Source organism: Cyprinodon variegatus, unplaced genomic scaffold, assembly GCF_000732505.1.
Source record: "Cyprinodon variegatus isolate N-32 unplaced genomic scaffold, C_variegatus-1.0 Scaffold412, whole genome shotgun sequence".
Lineage (NCBI taxonomy): Eukaryota > Metazoa > Chordata > Actinopteri > Cyprinodontiformes > Cyprinodontidae > Cyprinodon > Cyprinodon variegatus.
Window position 1 is genome coordinate 535,272 of NW_015150865.1, and position 24,165 is coordinate 559,436.

Genomic DNA, 24,165 nt, shown 5'->3' on the forward strand with positions numbered 1-24,165 from the left:
ACTGGCAGATGTAGACTGACTCAAGACAATATGGCTAAAATAAAAAAAATTAAAAAACTGAATGCTAATTATCTTCCAATAAACATATATAGAACTTGCTTTTTCGTCTTTAAATTTTACTTTAATATCAGCTGGGAAGAATAATGCTATATATTGTGATATTCAGATATTGTGATAATATTGTATCGTGACTTAAGTATCATAATGCGTATCGTATTGCAAAATCCTTGCAAAATACTCAATCCTAGAATTAAGTAGATCAAACAAGAAGTAAAACAAGTTCAACAAGGTTTAAAGTTACGTCAAATGTTTGTTAAAGTTTATTGGGGGTTGGCATTAGAAAAAGCCATTTGTTCTAATTAAACCTGTAGCTATCTCCTTTAAAATATGTGGATGTGATATGACACATGGTTAAACCGTTCAAGTACTATGATTTCATTTTTATCATGATAACGGCACATGGATAAATCAATTCCTACTTAAAATTCATCTCAGATATCCAATAAAACCCCTTATTTACTCTTCTATTAGTGTTCAATTCATAGGAGTCAAACAAACTATGGTTCTAGAAACTGATACAAAAAAATTCCTAGAAGGTTAGGCTCATGGCTTGTCAAAGCAGGACTAGTTCCCAAACTGGATCTCTGTTTATTTTAACTGAAATCACTTTTCAAACTGTCCAAGCAGTTTTTGCAAACATTACATGATTGTTTCAGTACTCCACTTATTTAAACTAAAGCTGAACCAGTAATAAATGTATCATGCTTTTTAAAAGTAAAGTAAAAAAAAGACATAAAGTATTAACCCTCTGACATTCCTTAACAGTGAAGTTCTTATAATATGGTGGGAACCGGAATCTGTTTTGATCTGCCGATAGCTTGACTCTCAATCTTAGACCTTTTTCCCTAAAATTGAGGTCCAGTCCAGTGCTTAAAGTGGGGAAAGAATAGTATAGAGTGTGTAAAACTTAAAGTGACCCAAACTGAGCATGAGATACTGGGCTGAACCTCCTTCTTAAACAGCTGCATCCTCTTATCTATGAAAGAGATTACCATTTCACCAGGATACAAGTCCAGTGATTGAACCGTAACCAAGGATACAAAGATGGTGTTACCTTGGTAACTTGTGTTGTGGTCGCTGATGTGATACTTTCAGCCGTGATGGTCAGAGGAGACACAACAGACTCCCTCCCTTGGGAACTTGCTTTTACCTGCAGGACAGTAATTATAGCAGACTCTTACACACTTTCAACGTGATCATCATACAGTATTTCGCTGTGCTAGTCAAGGGTCCCTGGACCCATAGAGGTCACACAGACATGAGGGGGTTTCTTATACCCTAATGAACAGGAGGATCTCACTTTAGATAATTATTATGCTGGAAATACTAATGGCAGTACTATCAGCTAGAACCTATTTTTTTAAGGTTGTAACTATTTCTTATTTTAGCATAATCTATTGATAACTTTCATGTTTATCTGATTAATCTAAAAAAAAAAAATACTTTAATTAATTAACATTGATAAACAAATGTTTTGAACACAGAAAAAAACACATTTTAAGTGACAAAATCTTCTAAAAGGGCCCTTGTTATTGTAACTTCTAATAATTAATCAATCCATTTATTTTTCTTAGCTCTTGCTTGTTCTAAAATAGTTATTCTGGGGTGCATCAAGAGCATAAGAGCTTTCCATTAGGCTTGAGAGAGAGCAACAGTTCTCTGACTAGTTTGCACATAGATAAATCTTCATGTCATAAAAGAGGTGACTAATGGCTGAACCCATGCTTGCAGCATATGGGGGTCTGGGGTAATGCACGGTGGAATCCAGTAAGAACATTACTGGGTTATAAAACATGTGGCCCATGTGCACCTGCATGTTTGGACATTAGAGAGTCTGACAGAGACCTGGCTTCACTGGCTTTATGCCACCTCATCACATCCACAACGTACAGGCAGCACCCCAAGTGATTTACTGAAATGCTCTTGGGTATGAAGCTGCAGCTTAAAGCATTTCAAGTAACTGAAATATCTATACCTTCAAACAGATTTACATTCACGGTCATGAATTTAAACATTGGCCACTTGGACCTCCAAAATGTGCATAGACTTGTTGCTGGAAGACCAAATTAACTTGTTTTATGCTTTTTTTAGGGTGCAGTATAAACGTAAAGGTGTAAACAACAACTTACAGGGCAACAATTACAAAAAACTTTAATTTTGCTTGTAGGCTTAGAATGATCATCTTCGAGGGATTGTAGTAAAATAGATTTTTAGATTTTGTGACCATTATTTCATCTGACTTTACCCCACAAAAAATGTGCAACATGTTAGAATGCTGCACAAAATGGAAGAACAATGCAACTATACAAATCAAAACCTGTATCCGCATCTTATCTGCTGATATATAAAGGTGTTTCCTCTAACATAGATGGAAACTGATCATACAGTTGCAGAAACCTCAAATAAAGATATGAAAACTCCATCGATTTTAAGGAAGCAATCTTTGATAAAAATTTAATTTAAATTGAACCAAAATAATTGCAGGACAACCAGAAAGGAAGTAAAGAAAATAATGGAGTTCCCATCATATTTTTTTTTTTTTACTGAAACCAGATGATAATGATTTGCTACCATGTATTTAAATAACTGTCAATAAAATAATAGTCCAGTAGAAAGAGGGCCCAAACAACAAACTGATGAGGAATTCCAATACATTTTTTGAACTAAACCATTTATATGTTTCAGCCATAAGCTGTGAGGAAACAAAGAAGAACTTCACATTGGCCTAAAATCAAATAAGACAAGAGGAATTAGAGAGAAATGCTACTTACTAATAAATATTAGGTGATGCAAACAAAAACGTATTGTACTGAACAGCTAAATATGATGGATGGGTCATTGGATCTTAGTAAAATGCAACTTTCTAAGTCTGTCAGTCAGATGTAAGTCTGTTTCCATAATTCAGGCCTAAAATTGACAATTCTTTCTGTTACAAAGTTTCAAGTTCTACTCAAAAGCCTGTTCCTCGTGTCCAAATAGGTTCACTTTTGGCTCCTGTTACAGAGAAATCAAACTAAGTCTTCATGTTTTACATATTTGTAAATTATGTTCAAATAACTTTTTGTTAGGCGACAATTTAAGCAAAAGCAGAAATAATTGATGGAAAGGAAAAGCATCTGCTGAAAAACAGAACAATTATTCAGAATAATGTGTTAGCTGAAACTCATTTAGGCATATAAATTCATGACATGAACCATTACCATAAAAGTAAGTGACAATGCTGCGGCTCACATAAGGTGATTCATTTGGACACTCACTCAAAAAGAGGTCAAGACTACAGCAGAGCCAACATACAGACTCATAAATTAGTGTCAATGTGATGGATGTCCTCTACAAAGGTACTTACAGGGGAGCCATTTTCCTTGGGAACAACAGAAGCTTCCGTGGAGCTGACAATTGAAGGGTTCTAAAAGTGAGAGACAGAAAAAGTCCTGATTAAGGCTTTTTATCTCCTACCAGCAGGATGATTGCTCCATACAAATAAGAACACAAAACAACACAAATTAATTTGTTTGCTCTCCAGACAGAATTCATTATACATTGATTGTTCAAGTCTAAACAGAAAATATTTATTTAACCAACAACAAATGTGTTGATATATTGAAAAGAAAGTGCATTTTGAAAGTTTTTCTGCCCAAGAATGCACTTATCAAGCCTTATACATGTAGGAACAATATGTTTCTTATGGCAAAGTATCTTCAACAGAACCTGATAAAAAAAAAACAACTAAGTATTAAATGTCTTGGTTCTTTTAAGTCTAGGTCAGTGGTTGTTAGCTAAAATATTTGTCATTGATTAGTACTTTTGGGGTCTGGTATAGATCTGAGTATACTGGAAACTAACAAGCTCCTAAACAAGGCAAGGCAAGTTTATTCATATAGCAGATTTAAGTGGCAAGTCAATTCAATTTGGCGTAAATAAGAAAAAGAAGAGACCATAAAAGCAATCAGTTCTACTAGCCATGAACGCATGAATTAGTTTTCCAACGTCTTGCTGAGAAATTTTTGGTGATTTTCTTTAGGTGATAGAAGGCGCTCCCAAGCCCATTTCTCCATGTGCTGTTTAAAAGTTGCTGTTTGCATCGCTCATACAAGCTTAGTTTCAAAAAGAAGATTTGCAATTTTTTCACTGTCAGACTCACCACCGGTAAGTGAAAATGCGGACGAGCACCTAGGACGGCCTGACATAAACATATCACCAGAATGATTGAGAATTAGGAGGACCACTTGTTTTGATGAGCCACCCGAAAAAGAACAGGTTCAGGTCTTATCACTGCATCCAGCCTAAATTATTCACCATGATCCCACAGCTGATTGTTGGCCATTGTACAAATAATAATGCATTTTTTATCTTTCTTCTGGCTGACAGTAAGAATAATATAAATAAAGCTGAAGATGAAGATCCTAAGACACACTGCATTGCTAAGAAAGTGTAACTCTAAATTGCTGTGCTGTTTTAGGTTGTAGTTAAAAAATTTTAATATCAAGAGAATTCGCTGGTGTCCAGGCTACGTCACCGGTCGCTCAATCCTCCGCTGGCTCCCTGCCCTGGACCAGCCCCGGAGCTCATGGCTCGGTTCTGCTGCAATTTTAAAATTCCTTTCGGACATTTTTTTAGGTATGAAAAGTAGGACATGTCCATGAAAAAGGGGCGTCCAGTCACCCTACCATATCAACAATCTCTTTATGTCTGTTTCAGTGAGTGAGTGCTTGTTGCTATGATGATGCAGCTTTGCATATTGTAAACCAATCAGCGCACAGCTCATCTAAATATTCATAGCATACCATAAAAGGAAGAAAACCTGTCGTTTCATTCTGGGGCTTTTAACCAGGCTTACATTAAGGCTCATAGAACAGCAAATATGCCATTTTCAGCCCAACCAATGTTACACACCATATTCAGAGACCTTAAGGACCAGTACCAAATACCCTATATAATCATTCTATGTCCTCTTGTATAAACATAATATTTAAAAGCAAACATGTTTGATTTTATTGTGTAGTGAGGAGCTGAATATGATTTAAAGGCTGTTATAAAATCCAGAGACAGCAAGAAGCAACGTGTAATATTGTGAAATACTCCCCCCTGCTGGCCACCAAACATTAGTGCAGATCTTTATCCATTTTAAGACAATCTCATTCTCCATTTACTGCTTTATGTAGTGAGGAGCATGTGACTGCCACTGACTTCCAGTTATTTTAAGTTATTTTTAACCTTTTCAATGCTCTAACACTAGAAATAAACCTAACCATAACCAGAGCATACCTACCCCTAACCTATATACTCAATTCACAACTCAGTCCTAAACCTGAACAAGTGAGAACATGCAAAATAGGAGCATACACACACCCACACAGAGCACTCAGGCTTACTCTGAGAACTTTAAAGCTATGACTCAGCACTGTTGTGCCACTTCAAAGGGCCCTCTCTCTCTCTCCATCATCTCCTGAGCAAATCCACACCATTAGCTGAATGGCTAAAGAGCCTGGCCATGAGTACATTTTAATAAGGCACCTGTGGGACAGCCAGTCTGCACTCATTTCTCCGCTTCCGGAGATGAATGGCAGTCACACCTGCTTTCATCCCTCTCGTTAATATACTGTCAATACTTTAATCACTCCTTAATGATGCTATTACATTCCTCATTTCTTTGGGACTATGCCTTCAGTATCACAGAGCCTTGTAGAAAAAAGATATTTATTAAGTTGCAGATTTTCTCAAACAAAAAATGTCATTCTTTCACATAATATCTTTGTGCTGTCTAAGTAATGAAGCAGCTGGGGCAAACTGAATTCAGTTACTCATTTTACCCTCTCCAAAGCCTTCTATATTAGGGTTTATAAATAAAATATGTCAGACATTTTATTATCATAAAGGTAAAAGTGTTAAAATCAACTTTTAACTATCAAAGTAGCTTAAAAAAATTGCTGTTTTACTATTTATTACTATTATTTTATTACTATTAGGAGTCTTTAAGTCCATTGTTCCCAACCTTTTTTGATTTGTGTACCCCTTTGGGCATTTTGCCTTACAATGAATACCCCCTCAGTCAAAGCTATTAATGATTCCCCAAATGTGGAACGTACAATAACTGATAATAAAATGAGTATTTTATTTAATCTTTTAACAGGAGCATTTATTGTAGAGAATTTTAAAGTTTTTTTTTTTTTATCACCCACCCTCTCCACTTAAAAGTAAATAATAATGCACATGCACAACCTTGTACTTACTCCCAAGAGGGAACGCCTATTAAACGCGCGTGAGAGCATGCGTGAACCCATTTCTCCTTGCGTACGCTCTGTTAAAAGTTGCTGTTTGCATCACTCATAAACCGGTAAGTGAAAATGGAGACAAGCAGGTAGCACAGCCAGTCAGGAGGACCACTTATTTTGATGATCTGGAGAGACGTTCAGTTTTTGGAAAAGCAAGGGAAACCCTGAAAAAAAGAGTCCACTTTGGTTCATCCAGTGATACATCTGAATGTTGGCTGCATTCAGCAGTACTTCCTTGTAAATCTACCTTCACAGAAAGCATCAATGCAAGGGAGTGGGCAGCGACAGACTGGGATCTTTGCTGGAGATAAGGGACGGCTTTAACAGTCCTTCTAGGGCTAAATTAGAATGGATTATTTTTAAATCCAACTAAAAGCTCTACAGATGATTAATTATTTTTATCCTTCTTAACATTTTTATTCATTGTTAACTGACAAAATCTTTGTCTCAGAAGGACTTATTTAACATATGTCACAACCAGTCCCTGATTGGTTGCTGCAACACCATATAATAGAAAAGTTCTGATTTTTCAACTCCCCGATCACAGCTCTGCTCTCCATGCGGTGCTGCTGTTTGACAACACCTCTGTTCTATCTAGTAGCACGATTCACATATGGCTCACAAAACAGCTGGATTAATATTGAGATTTAACTAAACACTAATAGGCCTGTTTCACTGAATGCTTTCTGTATTCATTTTAGGGGTATCAAACTGAAGAAGTCGGGATACAAAGTAACCCAAAACCTTTCGGAAGTATTGTTTTCATTAAAACTTTAAGAGCCATGTATCCAACCACCTACTGCGTTGCTCTCTGTATAAAATCCAAATAAAACACAGGTTTGTCTGGTGTTACTAACCTGTGGTGAGACATCAATGATGTTCTGGTGAACCTCTGATCCGTTGGTGTGCGTTTCCGTCCGGGTGTCTGCCCTCTTTAGCTTGTGGGCCACACTCACAGCATTGGCGTCTTTCTTTGCCACTGGAGGCTGTGGAAAGAACACGGTATATTTACTACAATCAGAAGCCAGCTATTTACCCCTGCTGTTTAAAGGAAGACAAATAACACTTTACTCAAAGAAAAAAAATGTAAAATGATTATTTTATTTTTGTTTTTGCAAATAAATAACAGCAAAATGATGATGTAAGGAATGTAAAATTCAGGGCAATGTTGAGTTTAAAAAATAAATGTGGATTAAACACAGAAACAAAGCTTTAATTAAGGCTGGAGGATTAAAAAAAAAAAAAAAAACCCTACATGAAATAAACCAAACATGAAATATTGAAAAACAAATAAAAAACAAAATTTGAACTCAGCAAGCAAACATGGCAGCATTTCCAGCAAGGTAGGATGAATCCAGCATGAGATGATGAGGATGAGGGAAGATATTTTTTCATCCATCTACCTCATGATGGGTTCCCTCCTCAGGAAGCCTCTCCTCCATAGGGAACTTATCCCTGGAGCCCATCAGACGGGCAGAGTAGAACCTGGAAGTCTCCTCAAAGTCTTCCCGTCCAACCTCTGGGTGCCGCTCCCTCTCTCCCATCTCTGACAGCCCCTTAGAAAAGTCCTCCATTCCCGAGTGGAGGTCTGTGATGATGGTGAAGTCCACCTCTGCCTCCAGGCTCGATGTGGAGCTGACCGTCATGCTGGAGCATTTGCGCTCAATGCCCAGCTGTGTTTCCTTCATGGAAGCCAGAGTATCTCGCTCCTGCTCCTCCTCCGAGGCAAGGCTCGGTTGAGGACGCCTTTCCCCAGGCTCTCTCTGGTGTAAGTACAGACAAAGGATCGCCTCCACGTTATAATATGACTCACTTGGAGGATAGATATGGCAGGGAGTTGGGAGAGGGGTCCATTTTTTTGCAGAGGATTTCTATGATGCTTCTGAAGAATGAAGAGTCTTTAGACCCGGTGCATGCAATAAATTAATAACAAAACAGGTCTTGGAATGTCTGTAATGCTTCAAATAAATTCAGACAAACAACATACTCTCTTTTTTCGCATAAAAAAAAAAAAATCAAACACTTCCTGTGAAATCTATTTTATAAGGTTAGCGCATCAACTGCAACTATAGTAAGTCTTTAAGGTGTTGAAGGTTTATTAGTGTTTTTACCACAAAATTGTATAACTATTCTTACCAAACAAACCTTTTAATGCTGTAATCATGTAAAACAATTCAAATGCCAATGAGATTTTGTGTAGTAAACCCATGCAAAGAATGAAGTACATGTTTTTTTTTAAAAACAGCAATCAATAATCTGAAAAAGGTGTATCTATGTATTCACCACCTTTAATCTGATACTGCTTAATCAAATAGATACAGTATCCCAAGCTTTGGACATCTCAGAAAGCTATATTCAGTCCATCATCTGGACATGGATAGAGGATGGACCAAGTGCAAACCTACTAATTCATTAGTGTTCACCTTAACTGACAGGGTGGACAAGGAGGGGCTTCAGTCAGATAAGCATCAAAAGTTTCAAAGCACACAGATCTGAGAATGCATTGACAATGTTTATTTAAAGCCTTCTTTCTCATACTGTTACTGCATAGATGGACTGCAGGGGAACTTAACACCTTCCTTTTACTTTCTCAAAGCTCTTTGGTTCCTCTAACTTATTCCTAAACGCCTTACAGTTGCTGAGAATACCTAACTTTAAGTTATCTTTACTCAGAGAACAGCTTCCAAGGCAAAGAGTGTTGTAAGAGTGACCTTGCAGCCACTAAGATTGCTATAAGGTACATGTTTTTATTGAATAACACTATGTATCACATCATGTTAGCAGCAATAAAATCACAAGGAGTTCCACTCAGCCCACACATTCACTTATTACGAAGAGCAGAGTAGCCTATGAAAACAAAACACTGCTTACAGCTGCTAGGGTATCGAACATTTTTAATAATAAATAGTTGATGCTGTGTGTTACGAGGGATGTGTGTCAGAGAGGAGAGATGCAGAGGGAAAAAAGGTATAGGGTGAGCATGCAAAGATGAATTTATAAAAGAATAACCTTAAAGTCAGCAAAAGGCTCCTCGTATATGGCGGGAGTAGAGACAGGCTCCTGCAGAGGAAGCAAGGAAAGAGCAGAGGGAGCAATCAAAGGTTAGTAGAACTGAAAGGGACTGGAAGCACGGCAGAAACAGGAAATCCAAACAGGGCATACTACACAGCAAACCTAAACTCGGCACTAATATTGAAAGATAATGTGTAATGCTTTTATTTTCAAAACCTAAATAAACCTTAGCTATTTTCCTCAGGTTCTATTTCTTAAGCCCAAGTTTAGGTAAGAAATTCAGCCAGATCCAAGGCTCCAAAATCTGAATCTGGGCACAAATTTCAAGCATGATTTATGTCAGCAAAGCACATAGTATTCAGTCTAGAAGACAGTTAAGAGGTGAATCTGATATAGCACAAAAGTGATCTGAAGCATTTTGGTAAGTTTAACAAAACAAAAGAAATTCATGCAGTTTTCTTTAGAACATAAATCACATCAAGAGAGTGCTGCAACCAACATCACCTTATGGCTAAAAGACACAAGAGGTTTGATTGTTAGTGACTCACATCTTAACAAATAGCTTGCCTAGCTAGTTGTTGAAGATTTTCGAGGTTACAAGTGAAGAGTGTGGCCATGTTAGAGGCATAGTGAAAAAAGGAACATTTCTAGTTGCTTAGTGAAGACTTTCACCCAAGGACCATGAGAGAGTATCGCAAGCCAACAAAAATTAAAGAAACAATACAGGCAAGAGTACCAGAACCTGTCGCGAGGAGAGAACGCTACCGTGGAAAAGATATTATAACTCTCAAGGGACATGTTTAAACAATGTTCCAGGGTGTTTAGTTCACCCTGCTGACCAGGAGTTATAGACAGAAGTAAAGACCGGGCCCAGAACATCCAGCCAGACCAAAACTGGCCACATTGACATAAAGACCAATTCAGTTCCAGCCTGACCAACCCATTTCATTTGTGTGCTCAGCCCGAAACAATCCCGATGTGAATAAATATTTTATTTAAGGTATTACTGCTACTAGGAGCTGTTAGTCCTTGTTGAACCCACCAATGCATCACAGAATGAACCCACCAATGCATCACAAAAAGTGCACACAAGGAACACTATAGTTAAATTGCACTTGGCACAGTGTTGTGCAGGTCACATGCAGTGTAGCTGAGCAGAGCACACAGATGTGCTATTTGTCCCTGCTGCTGCAGGATGGACTCATCCTAAATCTAAGTGCATCCAAGTGTAATGTTAGAAAATCAACAGAACCCTGGGCGTTGTCAGATTTATGCATAAACTGCATGTTATGCTCATGTCTATTACCTGCTGCATCTGATTGTCTTTTATAATAAAGATAGGATGTTTATGTTGAAAACTTTTTCCAAATAATTTATACACTCTTGCTAAATGTAAACTCATACTATTCCTGGCCCTGGTCAATTTTGCAAATGTCAATATGATGTCCCTCAATCAAATCGATCTTTTATTAAAAACACATGGTTTCAGCCTTGATTCTGATCAATTTGAAATGCTTAATGAGCAGAATGGCCAAAATTATTCAATTTTTCTCGGCACAAATGAACAAGAGACCTTGCTAGCAGTGGTCAAAGTTAGAGGGACCTGGTCAAAACACTGCTAAGTTACACTTCAGCTGTAAAAAGATCAATGCTTTGTCGAGCAGACTCACTCAAGCTTAGCATTACTAATGTTCATGTCTTGATTTTGGTGCTGATGACTGGCTTGATTGCTCATTTCATTCACCTGTCTAGCTCTGCCCTGTTCCTCATCACTCATCAGATCTGCCTGGTCCAGTTTCCTATTTAAGTCGCCTGTTTTCCAGCCATTAGTGCCAGATTATTCTTGAGCCTTTGGTGTTGAGAGTTCTCTAGCGTTTCTATAGTGTTCTGATTGTCTAATCCTGACCTGTTTGTTTTTCGACTTTTGAGCCTGCCTGCCCAGTCTGATCTGTTTGTCCACCTGTCTTAAGACTCCTGTTGGATTCCTCTGTGGACCGAAACGCCATTTAAGTATTCCACTTTCTGTCTTACCTGAGTTCAGTTCAGTTAGGAAGTGTCAAGCTCACTTACCCAACAATTTTGTTTATATTTTAGGCATCTAATTCTAAAACAACATACAAAAAACCATTGTACTACATCAATAGTAAACCCGCTATAGCCTTATTCCTTCGTACTTCAGTGGTAGAAGTTGGAAAAGTTAACGAGAATGTCTCCTAAAGCTGAAAATCCAAATTAGAGATCGAAAATATTGATTACCAAATTAAAGTTCCCAATTCAATGTGGCTGTTATGACTCAAACTTGATGTCACCAACCATTGCAGGTATAGCAAGTCTGATTAGTTTTCAAACTTCTATTCAGTTCTACTTTTTATTCAGATGTACAAATTAAAAACTTCAAGATTATTAGAACACATTAGATATCTCTTAAAAAAAACAAGGAAGACAGCAACAAAGCCAGCAGGTAAATGGTAAGGAAGGCAAGCCCTTGGCTAGGGTAGTTTGGCATTGTTAATTTTTACAGCTTTAAATACATTTAAGGAATTGATCATTAGATATTCATATAATACATGAAAATGGTTTTGTATGATCGGCTTATTTTTCGGCTAATTTTGGGGGTTCTATTGTTTTAATTAACTAGCTGGGGCTTTTTTGGGTATATTTACCATCAATAACATAACCTGGGTCAGTGTTTGGTGTACCTAGTTAGTCATTGGGGGAAGGGAATGATTTGGCTTCTAATCACTTTATCATCAATTTTAAAGCAATAACAAGGTACAAAAAGAGAGAAATACCAGACCTAATGAAATTATCCATCTTCATTAACTGCATCATTCCTAAATTGTCATCAACCAAATAAATGAATTCTATGGACTCCTGGGCCACACATTTTTAGATGTCTGAAACTAAGAACATTGAAACTCAGAACATTTAAAATTTTTATTTTCTATAAGGTTCTACGCTTTTTTCCTAGAGCATTAACATGTTTCAACAACAATCAACCAGTGTCCCCTTTCTCCCACAAGATCAAGTTGGTTGCAAAACTGCACTTTAAACAGTCATTTAATTCAAAAGTAGACAAGGTCAAAACACGCTACTAAATATCTTCTAAAGTCAGTGAGAATGGCTCGACTGTTTGGAGGAGCTGCTGCTATTTTCCCACACTTCATGAGATCAATCAGATCTTGATATGACTGTCACACCAAGAGCCGTGCAACACCTCCTCTCATCCCTTTTTAATCCACTACGCAAGAGCCTGACTAAGATGAAAAGGTGGAAAAAGATGAAAGCTGTCATGTCTATTCTTTTCAAATTCATTCCAGTGCCAAATGTGTGCAAACTCCCAATGATAGCAGCTGTGGAATGAGAAGCAGCAAATCTGACTGAGCCAGCGACTGAGGTGCTTTATTTGGCTGCTCACTGCCAGCTGGGGTTTCACTGCTGGAAGCCTCAGCATGTTTTTATTATTGCTTATCTTTACATTTAGCTAAGGTTGAAGGACAAAACAATTGTTGATCTTTAAACACAAAGAAAAATTTCCAGATTGAAAAATATTCAAGTTCACATGAACATTTGCTTGAAAACTGTAACTTCTGGGAAGGTTTGGATCATTTCCTACAAAATCTATGTTATATTTCTTTAAAGGGACCCAGTCATTACTATGACTTTATATATTTCTATGCCAGTAGCTTAGAAATGGCTTATTATTTATTTTATCTGTTTTGCATGTTTTTGCTCTGTTTATTGGTTAAAATATATGAGTTGCGTATTTTACCATAACAGGAACACATAACCAGATGTAAAATATTCCATCTCCCCACAATGAGCGAACGAGGCAGTAATTGAGCAAAGCAAGCTACCAGCTTCCAGGGGAGGCATGAACAAAACGAGAAAAGGTCCAAGATCCAGTGTGTAGAAAGTTTAAAGAAATATTTAATGCCAAGAGGGAAAAGAGATAAGTGGCACTAAAAATACAATATGAATGCTGAAGTTCAATAAAGTTATGGCTAAAGTTGCAAAAGACATTCAGCCTTAAAAGGGTCATAGAATGCAAAAATTTGTTTACATTGTCATACATGAATAATTATAGTTCAGTGGGTGAAATGGACGTACAGAGAAGTTCAAACCCCATCGACACCTCCTTTCTCTGGAAATCTCACAATCCTAAACTTCCATAAAAGGGGGGAGAATCCAAACTAAGCACCCAGTTGGCGCAAACTCAGGGACGGTGCCTTATTTGGTTCTCCCCTCTACTTTTGTTACGCCCCGGAATTTACATACAGACCAGCCCACTGGTTCACTGGCCCAAGAACATGAATAAAGGCCACGAAGATGTAAGACACTAGTTTAGCTGTTTGGCCTACAATTTGGTGTTCGAGGCCACACAGAGAAAGGGGAGATTTTTTACAGTCTTCCCAAGGATCTGAAGACTCAACAGGCATGGATTATTTCTGTCTATCGGAAGATCCCTGCAGAGTTTGATGCTCAGCTGTTCATTTGCTCTAAGCATTTTACCGAACACAGCTTTCAAAATCTTGGACAGTTTAGCAGTATTTTGCTAAACTTCTTTTATTGAAACGAGGGGCTGTTCCGACTGTAAGGCTATCACATTTCATTCTAGGCCTTTTAACCAGGCTTGCATTAGGGTATATAGAACACGAAATATGCCATTTTTAGCCCAACCAATGTTGCACACCCTATTCAGAGACCTTAAGGACCAGCATCAAATACCCTATAGAATCATTCTATGACCCCTTTAACTACCAAATTGATGGATGTGTTAGTAACTGCTGCCTGCAGAGGGTGCAAATCCAAGCAATTGCAAATCTCTTTTCAGGCTTTATTTAAAAAAAATAAGTATAGTTTTTTCTGGCATAATAAATGACTAGGCCCCTTTAAGATTTCCAAAGATAGCAGGCTTCCCAATCAATTAGGAATTGTATCATCTTTTTTTTTAACTGCACAATTGCCTTTCTTTTTTAAACTAAAATGGTATTGAATATGCTCTTTGCTTTTCAAGCACAATGTGAAAGTGAAACCCAAGGTATTTAAGTTTTAAAAGACAAAGGCAAGGTAATGTTCTTTGTCTTTGTAAACTTTCAGTCATTGCAGATATGCTGCACGGTGTGGTGCATGTGGAGGGAGATGGAATGTGTAGCCATGAGGGATATGTCCGAACATTCAGGCTAATCATTGCCGGTAAAGGAGCCTTCATTGCATGCTCCTTCAACGGTTACAAACATGTAAAATGGATGAGTGTGTCAGATCATTGAAACTGTTAAAAAGAATATATGGCGTGGGAGTCTGAAGCTCATGCTTTATCTCCAATGACTGAGTAACAGATACCAAGCAGAGTTACCGAGTGTCTCTTCTTGGCTGTGTCCAGGCTTTGATCCCTGCCGGCATTTCTGCTATTCCTCAGTATTAGCCCAGACTCCTTGGCTTTCTGCGTTTTCACTGGTGGAGCAGGAGGAGTCATTTTGGGAAGCGCTGAAGTCTTTGAACTAAACTGATGGCTCTCTGTAGGGCCTCTGCCGATATGAAAGCCTTCATCTAGATGTTCTGTTTTAGCAAAACCCTCAGGATCTCCAGGGAATGCTAGGCTGTCAGTCCAGTGAAGGTCGGAGGATCCTTCTGGAGAGCCGACTGACCAGCGGTATTCTCGTTTGATGATCCGTGTGAATTCCTCCGGCCCTGTCTGGTCCCTTTCATCCTTACACGCAACACTCTTTGAGCGCTCTGGCTTTAGGGGAACAATCCTAGTGATCTCTGACTGGTAGCTGCTGCCTGACAGTCGATGGAGAGATGTCTTGTTGCCTCTTTCACCAAAAAAACCCTCAACATCCTCTCCACCAGAGTTACTGACCTTTCGTTCATGTGTTCGGACTTGTCGAAGTTTCACCTCTGCTAGCTCTTTGTTGTCGATGAGACCCTTTCCTCTGACCTTATACACATGTTCAGCTTTATTACTAGATGAAGAATTGTCATGTTCTACATTTCCAGGTCCATTTAATAAGCCTAAATCAATGGTTGCCATTCCCATTTGATTTACCTTTCTCTTTACCTGCACTACACCTTGACTGGAGACCTCTTTGCCCTCACCAAACTCCTCTTTCCTGTTGTCTTTATATGCAGTGACAAATTGATCCTTTGATAATCCCTGATTGTCTTTTCTTTTGATCACTGGAGATACATCACTTTGATCTTCTGGTTTGGATGTTTTTTCTGTTGTGTTGTCTGAGTCTGAATCTGAATCTTTATTTTCTTCTCCGGAGGAATCGCTCCCAGACTTCTTGTTGACGAGCTCAGCAGGAATTCCAATATTCAGGCTCAGGGGCCTGCCTTTTTTTCTCGATTTAGAGCCCATCTTTTCCTTAATCTGGCACGAGGCTGTAGGTGCATCACTGTTTGCCTCTGGGCTTGAGGCTTGAGATGGTTTACTTTGAGATTTGTCTAGTAGACAGTCTATATTCTCAGGTAATTGAATTGCAGAAGACCAGGTCTCAGAGCATACAACTGCCTCTTTGGGTGTTCTTGTTAAAGGAAAATTATCAATATGGCTTTTCACTTCTCTCCTGTTATAACCTTCTTCCTCTTTATGTATAATTTTGGTAATGTCTATCTCTCTTTCCGGCTCCTTTTTCTCCCACGAAGAGTCAGATATGTGTGATTTGTTCTTCTCTTCTGCCCTCCAGTCGTGGTCTAGTTGATAAGGTTGCTGTTTTTCAATCAATACCCACTCCTCAGAGCCCTACATATTGGTATAGATTAAGCACAGTTAGACATGCTGAGCACAACTGCTAGCAAAATATAACATCTAAAAATGGTCTCCATTCCATAAGTGGGAGTAAAACATGTATTCTTTTGTTAAAGACTCAAGAAACAAATTTGTCAAAGTAATTTCATTCAGTGGGTGAAATTCATATATTATAAAGACGCATTACACAAAAACTGATGCTAGGTATTGGTTTAGATAATTATGGCATACAGCTAATAAAAACCTAAATTTTAGCTTTTCAGAAAATTCAAATTTTGGTTCAGACCAATAAAAAAATAGTTTTCAAAGAGAAATAACACATATTTAAACACAGTACAGAATATGCACTAAATATTTAGTCAGGGCTTTCTTTGCATAATTCCCGTACCCAGCATTATACCTATCAATCTAATTTATGCCAAGTTAGGAAATCATGCGAGTGGAATACAGTAGTGTTCTAATATTTACAGGAAGTTCTGCCTTTATACTTTATGGTCCAGAAGTGGCTAAAAACTAAGAATGTGAGCATTTATCTAGATATGTCATGGTTTGGTGACTCAGGCAGATTTTTTGGAGGACGTTGCTTGTCTATCTCTTCCAAACTCTTGAATGTACTGTTGCCACTTACGTTTTTTAACATTTTTTTTTCTCTTCCACTTATCTTTACATAAATATTGGAGGGTGTAAATGACCCTGTGCTGGACAACAGTTATGTTACCAGTCTGCCTAGTGATAGTGCAAGCAATACCATGAACATAAAATAACATTTATGTCTTGAAAAGTTATATTGCAACTTTGTCATATTCAACATTTTGTTTCTACATTGAGCTCATTTTAGAGCTTTGCGATAAGCCATAATCTTCGAAATGAAGTATATTACCCTTTGCGTTGGTAGTCTATATAATGGGTTTCATTTTTTCACTATTTGAGAAGCACTGTGCATCAACTGGCAATGCTACACACAGTAGACTGTTTCATGAAGAGGAACAGTAAAAGATGTGCAACCTCAGGTGAAGTCACCAGAGTCTTCTGGACGAAACCCTCAACAGAAGGGCTGTTAACAGGGTCTTTTCCCACTGCTCGGCCCCCCAACTGGCCGATACGCAGCAAAGGAGAAAAAGAAGAACAAAAGTTAGACGTCAGAGTCAAATAAAGCAGTGAATAGGCTAGACACAATATTATGCATAAAAGAGAGGAAATGGAAATTGCAGAGAGGGTCATATATCCAAGCTCATTATATATTTATTTGTTTTTTCCTTCATGATGCATTTAAGGTAGGAGATTCTTTATACTATTAAAAATAAGGTGTACGTCTGACTTGTTTAGCCAGTAGGCCCATTTAGCCAATTGGATAAGCCCCAACCACCTTTAAACCACAATTAAACCTCAATAGCCATCCCTAAGAGGAGGTTTATTCACCTTTTCGTTTTTTCAACCTGAATTTCACATTGTTTATTACAAGCATAGGAGAAACATCAGTCTTAATCAGCGAGTAGATAGTAAATTGTAGAAGTTATTGTAATGATCTTAACACCATTTTAGATCCATAGACGGATAGATGGATGTAGCTGGGTGGAATTCACCCAAACATATACCAGATACCTAAACCCTTCAATTACTGAGGCACATAATAAAATTATGACAAGCCTGGATTAAACATTGTTGGTTAATGTCAGTCACACATGGAACCAATACCAAAATGTTAGAAAAATTACTGACATTTCGTGATACCGATGTTACTGCTAATAGGTATAGCCACCATCCCTATCTACAAGGAAGATAGAGTTTACAGAAATGCTAGTTTTTAGATCAAGCGGGTTTTAAATAAGGGATGGAGAAGCCAGGCAAAGACACCAAAAATGCTAAATTTCCAAATCAAGGGACAGGACCTATTCATCATTATGACATACTTAAAATACATTTGTCTACTTAGTCACAAGTACAGAAGCTTATACACAAAAATGACAAGAATTCAGGAGATAACAGTAGTGGTGATAAAAATGGCCTGTTCTACAGGAGTCTTTCCAAAGACAGCTGTTACAGTAAGTGTAATTCCGGTGCAGATGGAACTGCCCTGAGCTCTAGTTACAGCCTGATATGTGACGGCTTACTGAGGGAAATTCTTGCAGAGATGTGAAGAGCTCTGTCCAGAGATTAAGGAGTTTTTCCATGTGATAAAAATGTGCAGTATACCAGCAACTTAATGATAATCATTGACTGTTAGACTGCATTTTAACCGCTCCTTCCAACATGTTGAATGAGCTTTATTTAAAGTTAAAATATAACAAATTTCAAGAATGCTTTCCTAAAGTCATTTGAACCTTTTTTCTGTGCTACCTATTTATAGATAAAATGTGGTTGATCCTTTCATGTTGTTCAACAATATTTGGCTATACTTATTTGTAAAAATAAGTATTTTTTCCCAAAGCGAGATTACTTTGTCTTAAAACTGTTACACTCTAAATAATGGAGACCTGTGGAGGTTTCTAACTGACATTCTAACCAGAGCTTACTCTCTTCTAATGATCAAACTAAGCTAGGAAGCATAAATTAATAATCTAACATGGCTATGAGGGCTTATGCAGTCGACCATTCAACCTCTGTATATAATAAAGGAAATGCATTTTCAATTTTAATAGATCTTTCTTTTCTATACATATTCAACAAACATTTTCTCAGAGGGAACTCAGTTAAAGTATGAAAGGGTATCAGATCAAAAACAAACCCATTTATCTGCCACATTAAAGAGCAGAGTTTGTCTAAACCCTCTGAAACCTGTAGAAGTTCCCTGCAATCTATTAACAATCACACATTAAAATCACTATCTTCCTGGAGTCAGGTGCACTGCAGATTCTTTTTCTTTCTTTTGCTACAGACATTTAACAATTTTCCAACTTAATCTGATTGATACAGACTGCGAATGGGATATTTGGGCAACAGGCACTGCAAAACACAGGCATTATCTACTACCTGATCTAGGCCTACAAAATGGGATAAAAGCTTAAGCTGATTTTAATATTTGGCAGAAAGAACACTGTTACTAATCAACAATCGAAAAGAAGAAAACATGACTGATGATCTCTTTTCAAATGCCTTAAATTAAGTACCATCCACAAATACTTCAGAGACATTACAGGGATTAGACCTGAACCTCTGAAGTAAGATGAAATGCACTCAATTAAACACATCTTAAGAAGGAATGGATTCAATAGTTCTTGTGGCTGTAAATATCTCTGCATAAGTTCATTCACCTCATTTTTCCTGCTCAAGTTTCATGATTGCATTGCTGATCTTTGCTCTCCAAATTTAAGATTTAAGGGAATTTAATGTGACAGACAAACACAAACGTGTGTATTTTTAAAATGGGAAGAAAGGGCTGGAGTTATTTTCTCTTTTTTATTTCATTTTTTGCACAAAAGAAATCCAAAAAGCATTAAATAGATTGTTATTCATCACCCCTTACCATGGTCCAGCATAAAGTGTTAAATCCAGTGTTAAATCCAGTACAACCAATTACCTTCGGAGGTCGATGAATTAGTAAAACAACCCCTGAATCTAATTCAATCCCATATCTTCATGTGCTTAATGACCGAGCCATAGGCCATAACTAAATCCAATTGAGAATCTGTTAAAAGAATATAGAATCTGTGCTCCCAGATTCATTACATCATATTTGACAGCAAAGATTTTAATGGGTAGATGTGCAGAGCTGTTGCAGATAAAGACTAGCATCTGTAAGTGCAGCTAATAAAGTAATGATTTTGGGCACTGACCACATATGACGGAAGACTTTTTATAAAGTAATCTGTAAATGAAAAAAAAAATCCATTCTATATATTATTTACCTTCTACAATCACGTTGCATTGTAACTTAAAACCCTTAAAGAATAGTTAAAAATAGCTGACACCCTGTTAAATGTAATTTAACAGGGTGTCGAGTGAGCATAGCTTTGTAAAGGCAACCTGGCTTAAAATCTGGTTACTTTTATTGAAATTGAATGGAATCACTTTGTAAGGGATTTCGAGTTTAACCACACACCCAGTTAAAAAACCAAAACAAAAGAAAAAAACCAAAACAACCTTTTTTTAAAAGGTGGCAGGAGAAAATCCACTAACCCAGTATTGGGACCTCTACTTACAGCCTTCTTCTCTGGAGTTCCAGTCGGAGACGTTGCAGAAAGACGCTTCTCTCTGTTTACCAGCTTGCTGTTGGGCTCCCTCAAGGCCCTCTTCAGCTCGTTAATGCTGGCCTGGTGCTTCAGCAAGACATCCGGAGATTTCTCAAGAAACTGGAGGAGAGCAGAGGACACAGAGGGAGGCGTTGGCAATATATCGGGATGTCTTTTTTTATAACAGCAGAGCTAACGTTTGCATGAAGAGGCTGGGAGAAATGCTTTGCATGCTGGAATGTATGTCAAAAGATTGGCTGGTACTTGGGCTGAGAGGAGAATACGCTGCTGTTTTTAAACTAAATTGTGCTCATCTCTTTTAATGCCACTGAAGCTGAAACAGAACCAGAAACAATTATGGTTACAGCTGAATTAGTTTTAGAGATACAAACGAGCACTTTAATCAAGCTCTTGCTCCAAAGTTCATGAATGATAAAATGAATATGAGACATCCATTCATTTGTTTGCTGATTAGAATTCGGCATCTTATGAGGTTTTTTGTTTGGATTGTTTGTTTTCTTTCTGGAAAAATGCCAGAACATGATGCATTCATGTAGTGCCAAAATTTAATACTTCCTGGAGTCCTGAAATGTTTCATGGTTCCGAGTGAAATGCTGCTTAACCACAGTTTTTCCGTTCCATAATAATTTAAGTTATTCGCAGAGTAGTTCAGACATTTCAAATTGTGTCCTTGAACAATACTTAAGCTTTCATCCTTTCATCGGAGTGACACATTCTACAGCTGGGCTGAGACATTTGATTTGCAGAACTGAGTACCATTAAATCTGATCATTCCATTTAACTGGAATTTTAAAAAGGGCTGGTACTATATTGGTGTTAAAGCAAAAATATAATACATCCTATTGTACTGTAGGTGTTGATGCTATAAATTATCAGCAGGTGAAATCCCCTACAGGCTTAAGAAATAGAAGCAAAAGTAGCATCACACAGCAAAGCGTGCTAGAGCTGAGTTCTGGAACCTGTACCTCCTTTTTGTGCCGAGGAGTGGTCTCCTGGTCCAACTGAGAGAGCTGAGTTGGGGCAGGAGAACGGGCGTGCAAGAGAAGGTTCAGAAATGAAGAGTGCAAGGTCAGAAGGTGTAAGGACAAGGTGCCGAAACAAGATGGATGGCAGATGCAGTAAGACGACAGGCATAGATATCACAGTGAGGTAGATTAAGGAATTTGAGAAAAAAAAAGATGGAGATAACCCAAAAAAACACCTCAGATGGACACATTAAAATAAATAACACTCATTTTGATAAAGAATACACCAAGACAGCCTCCAAACCAAAAGTATTACAAATGTTTAACCAAATTGGAGTTTTCTCAGCTCTGACTAAAATGCTCCCTCCCTCTTTCGTTGTAACTGCCCAAATATCAGTTTATTAGTGTTCAGTCAGTGGAACGTGACTGCTACCAATTCCAATACAACCAATAAAAATAACACAACGTTCTTCCGTTACTTCCCAGTTCTAATCACTTGCAGTTATTCAGGTTTTGACTTTATCTTCTCTCTTCTTTATTTTCTCTTCATAGAAGTTTTAACTAGCCTGCCAGAGGTAATAACACTTAGCCGCGCGTTATTTAACTAAGCACAGCTTTTTCATTGATGGTTGTCCGGAAAGCCCAACTTCCAGACGCAACAACCCATAGATGAGCCTTTAAGGGGAAAGAATAGTTTGACAGACTTAGTGATGGATGACTGGAAACATTTTTCCGACCAACATAGAGACGTCAAATACCTCCTGTTTACTGTTGGCTGGTGAGCCAGCCTCCTCCTTATTGCCAGCAAGGGTTGAAAAACAGACAGAGAGTGTTAGAGACAGAAGGCCAGCCTCCAGTTTGCCATTCTTAGCATATGTAGTATGCTTTTATGCAATGTAGGCATAAAAGCAGTGTAAACAGTGGTGAAAGAAGAAGCTTTAGCAAAGATTAAATCCTCAAAAGCCTTTACAGTGTCATGCTACTGTGGGATACACCTTAACTGGACTAAGGAGCTTATGATTTTGGACCTAATTACTTCATTATGTCAGCAGATGCTGCCAGCTCTGCACATCAAAAAGAAAAAAAATTCCTTACCTTGATTTCTTTCTTCCTGCTTGGGGTGACATTGCCATCATGGTCTTTATGCTCCTCATGACTTAGATCTTGGTACTTGTCTTCCTCGTCCTGCTCCAGGCTGGGCTCCAGCTCAGTCTCCTGCTCTTCCACGGACGGGCTGTGTAGTCGACGGTGTTCGCTGGCGCTGCGGCGGGATAGCCCATCGTGGTTCTCACACATGGACGATACCGGCCGTGAGAACTCTGCTGGTTCAGAAAAGTTTAGTTTTCATAAGGGAGTAGCCAGAGGAGCATAAAACGTCTTAAATTAACCTACGCATTTACTGGCACATCCTACTGTTTTTTTTTTTATATTGGTTTCAGTCACACAAAGCTACACAGCAATTTCCAGCCACAATGAATCAATTTAATTGGATTTAAAAACCGCAGTGCCTTGCAAAACTATTCCAGCTACCTAAATAGTTTCACATTTCGTCACATTAGAATCACTAACATAAATATGTTTTATCAGGATTATATATGCCTAAACAATATCCAGCATCTTTTTAATTTTCAGTTTGAGTGCAAATAAAACAAAGATTAGGTTTTTGTTACACTTCAATATTTGGACGTTTTGAAGCTTTAACAAAAAATGCTGAACAAATTGAGCTAGTATCTAATTTAGGATTTGGATTTTATCATCATATGACTTATAGAGAATATGTTCAGGATATCTAAAAAAATATGTGAAACTTTATCGGGATTTTATTCCAGAACACTTCCAGTCTCACTTTCCTTGTAATGTTGATAAGAACTCAGTTAGCACAACTTTTTTATCACTAAGTCACTGAGATTCATTCATAACTGATATTGATATTTCCTTATATATAAAATACATTTAAATATCTCACATCATACCTGCAACAATAATGAATGCCACAATATACATGGTACTAAAGCTTGTTGTTGTAACTGAACTGTGTAAGAAACTATTGTAGTTTTCATCTCCTACTATGGCCAATGTCCTTAATGTAATTTGTATTTCTTTGTATTGCTTTTTGCAAAGTGACTGTGCTGCTGCCTTCAGCAAAGTTGTATAGTAACATATCCAATGCCTTCTTCCCCATGTTAGCTGTGTCCTCTATCTGGGGTTTAAAAGAGATTTCTTTTTTCTCAATGGGATTAACCTGATTACATGATGCACAAACAATGCTTGCTTTACTAAACTACTACCAGAGTGATGGAGCATGAATATGTAATCTGCACATATTAATAGAAAATTGGATGGAGCATCTGTCAGCGTAATTTTATTAGATCAAATTTCTTATTGAATTTGGACTTTGACTGACTGAACTGTTCCAAAATTTTAATATGCAATGATTTAAACCACTCCATTGTGGTTTTTGTTCAGCCAAACCTCCACCAATATTTTTGCTGCAACCTCTAATCAGCATCTTGGACTTTAAATGTTGTCTTTGCTTGATTAAAACTGATTAAACTTAAACTGACTTTAAGGGCTATTTCAGAAGGCGTGTGTAAAATAACAGGTTATGACTCTTATTTTGAAAACAAAGCCACACTGTAAAAACACATGATTTGAGCTATGATAAAAAAATTAAGGTAAGCATCAGAATAGCTCAAGCAGTTTGTTTAAAAAATCACAAATTAAAGAGTTTTAATAGGTCAATGCAAGGCTTTAACAGCTGTTTATTTTCCACTGAATCCATAAACCAGATTTAACGCTCAGTTCCATAACCTTTTGGTCCTTAATATCACAGGTCATGTTTTTTTATAAACACCTGTTAAAAATTGAGACAAATATGGTTATAATAACTTTAAACTGTTATCTGAGATGTT

General features: G+C 37.6%; 1 protein-coding gene across 8 annotated transcripts in view; it reads right to left on the reverse strand.

Moving 5' to 3' along the window:
• The window catches only part of LOC107093192 (band 4.1-like protein 1), a 122,911-nt gene that overhangs the window by 4,323 nt on the left and 94,423 nt on the right, over window positions 1-24,165 (reverse strand). For 3 of the 8 annotated variants that reach the window (XM_015388070.1, XM_015388067.1, XM_015388068.1), the window contains exons 12-22: window positions 22,349-22,575; window positions 22,012-22,047; window positions 21,254-21,298; window positions 20,238-20,387; window positions 17,104-17,190; window positions 14,701-16,092; window positions 9,342-9,392; window positions 7,736-8,095; window positions 7,190-7,318; window positions 3,407-3,466; window positions 1,115-1,210 (exon numbers count right to left, since the gene is read on the reverse strand). In XM_015388070.1, coding sequence (XP_015243556.1) covers window positions 1,115-1,210; window positions 3,407-3,466; window positions 7,190-7,318; window positions 7,736-8,095; window positions 9,342-9,392; window positions 14,701-16,092; window positions 17,104-17,190; window positions 20,238-20,387; window positions 21,254-21,298; window positions 22,012-22,047; window positions 22,349-22,575 — 2,633 coding nt within the window. The remainder of the gene's footprint in view (window positions 1-1,114; window positions 1,211-3,406; window positions 3,467-7,189; window positions 7,319-7,735; window positions 8,096-9,341; window positions 9,393-14,700; window positions 16,093-17,103; window positions 17,191-20,237; window positions 20,388-21,253; window positions 21,299-22,011; window positions 22,048-22,348; window positions 22,576-24,165) is intronic. The other 5 variants (XM_015388069.1, XM_015388071.1, XM_015388074.1 and 2 more) reach the window with 5 other exon arrangements.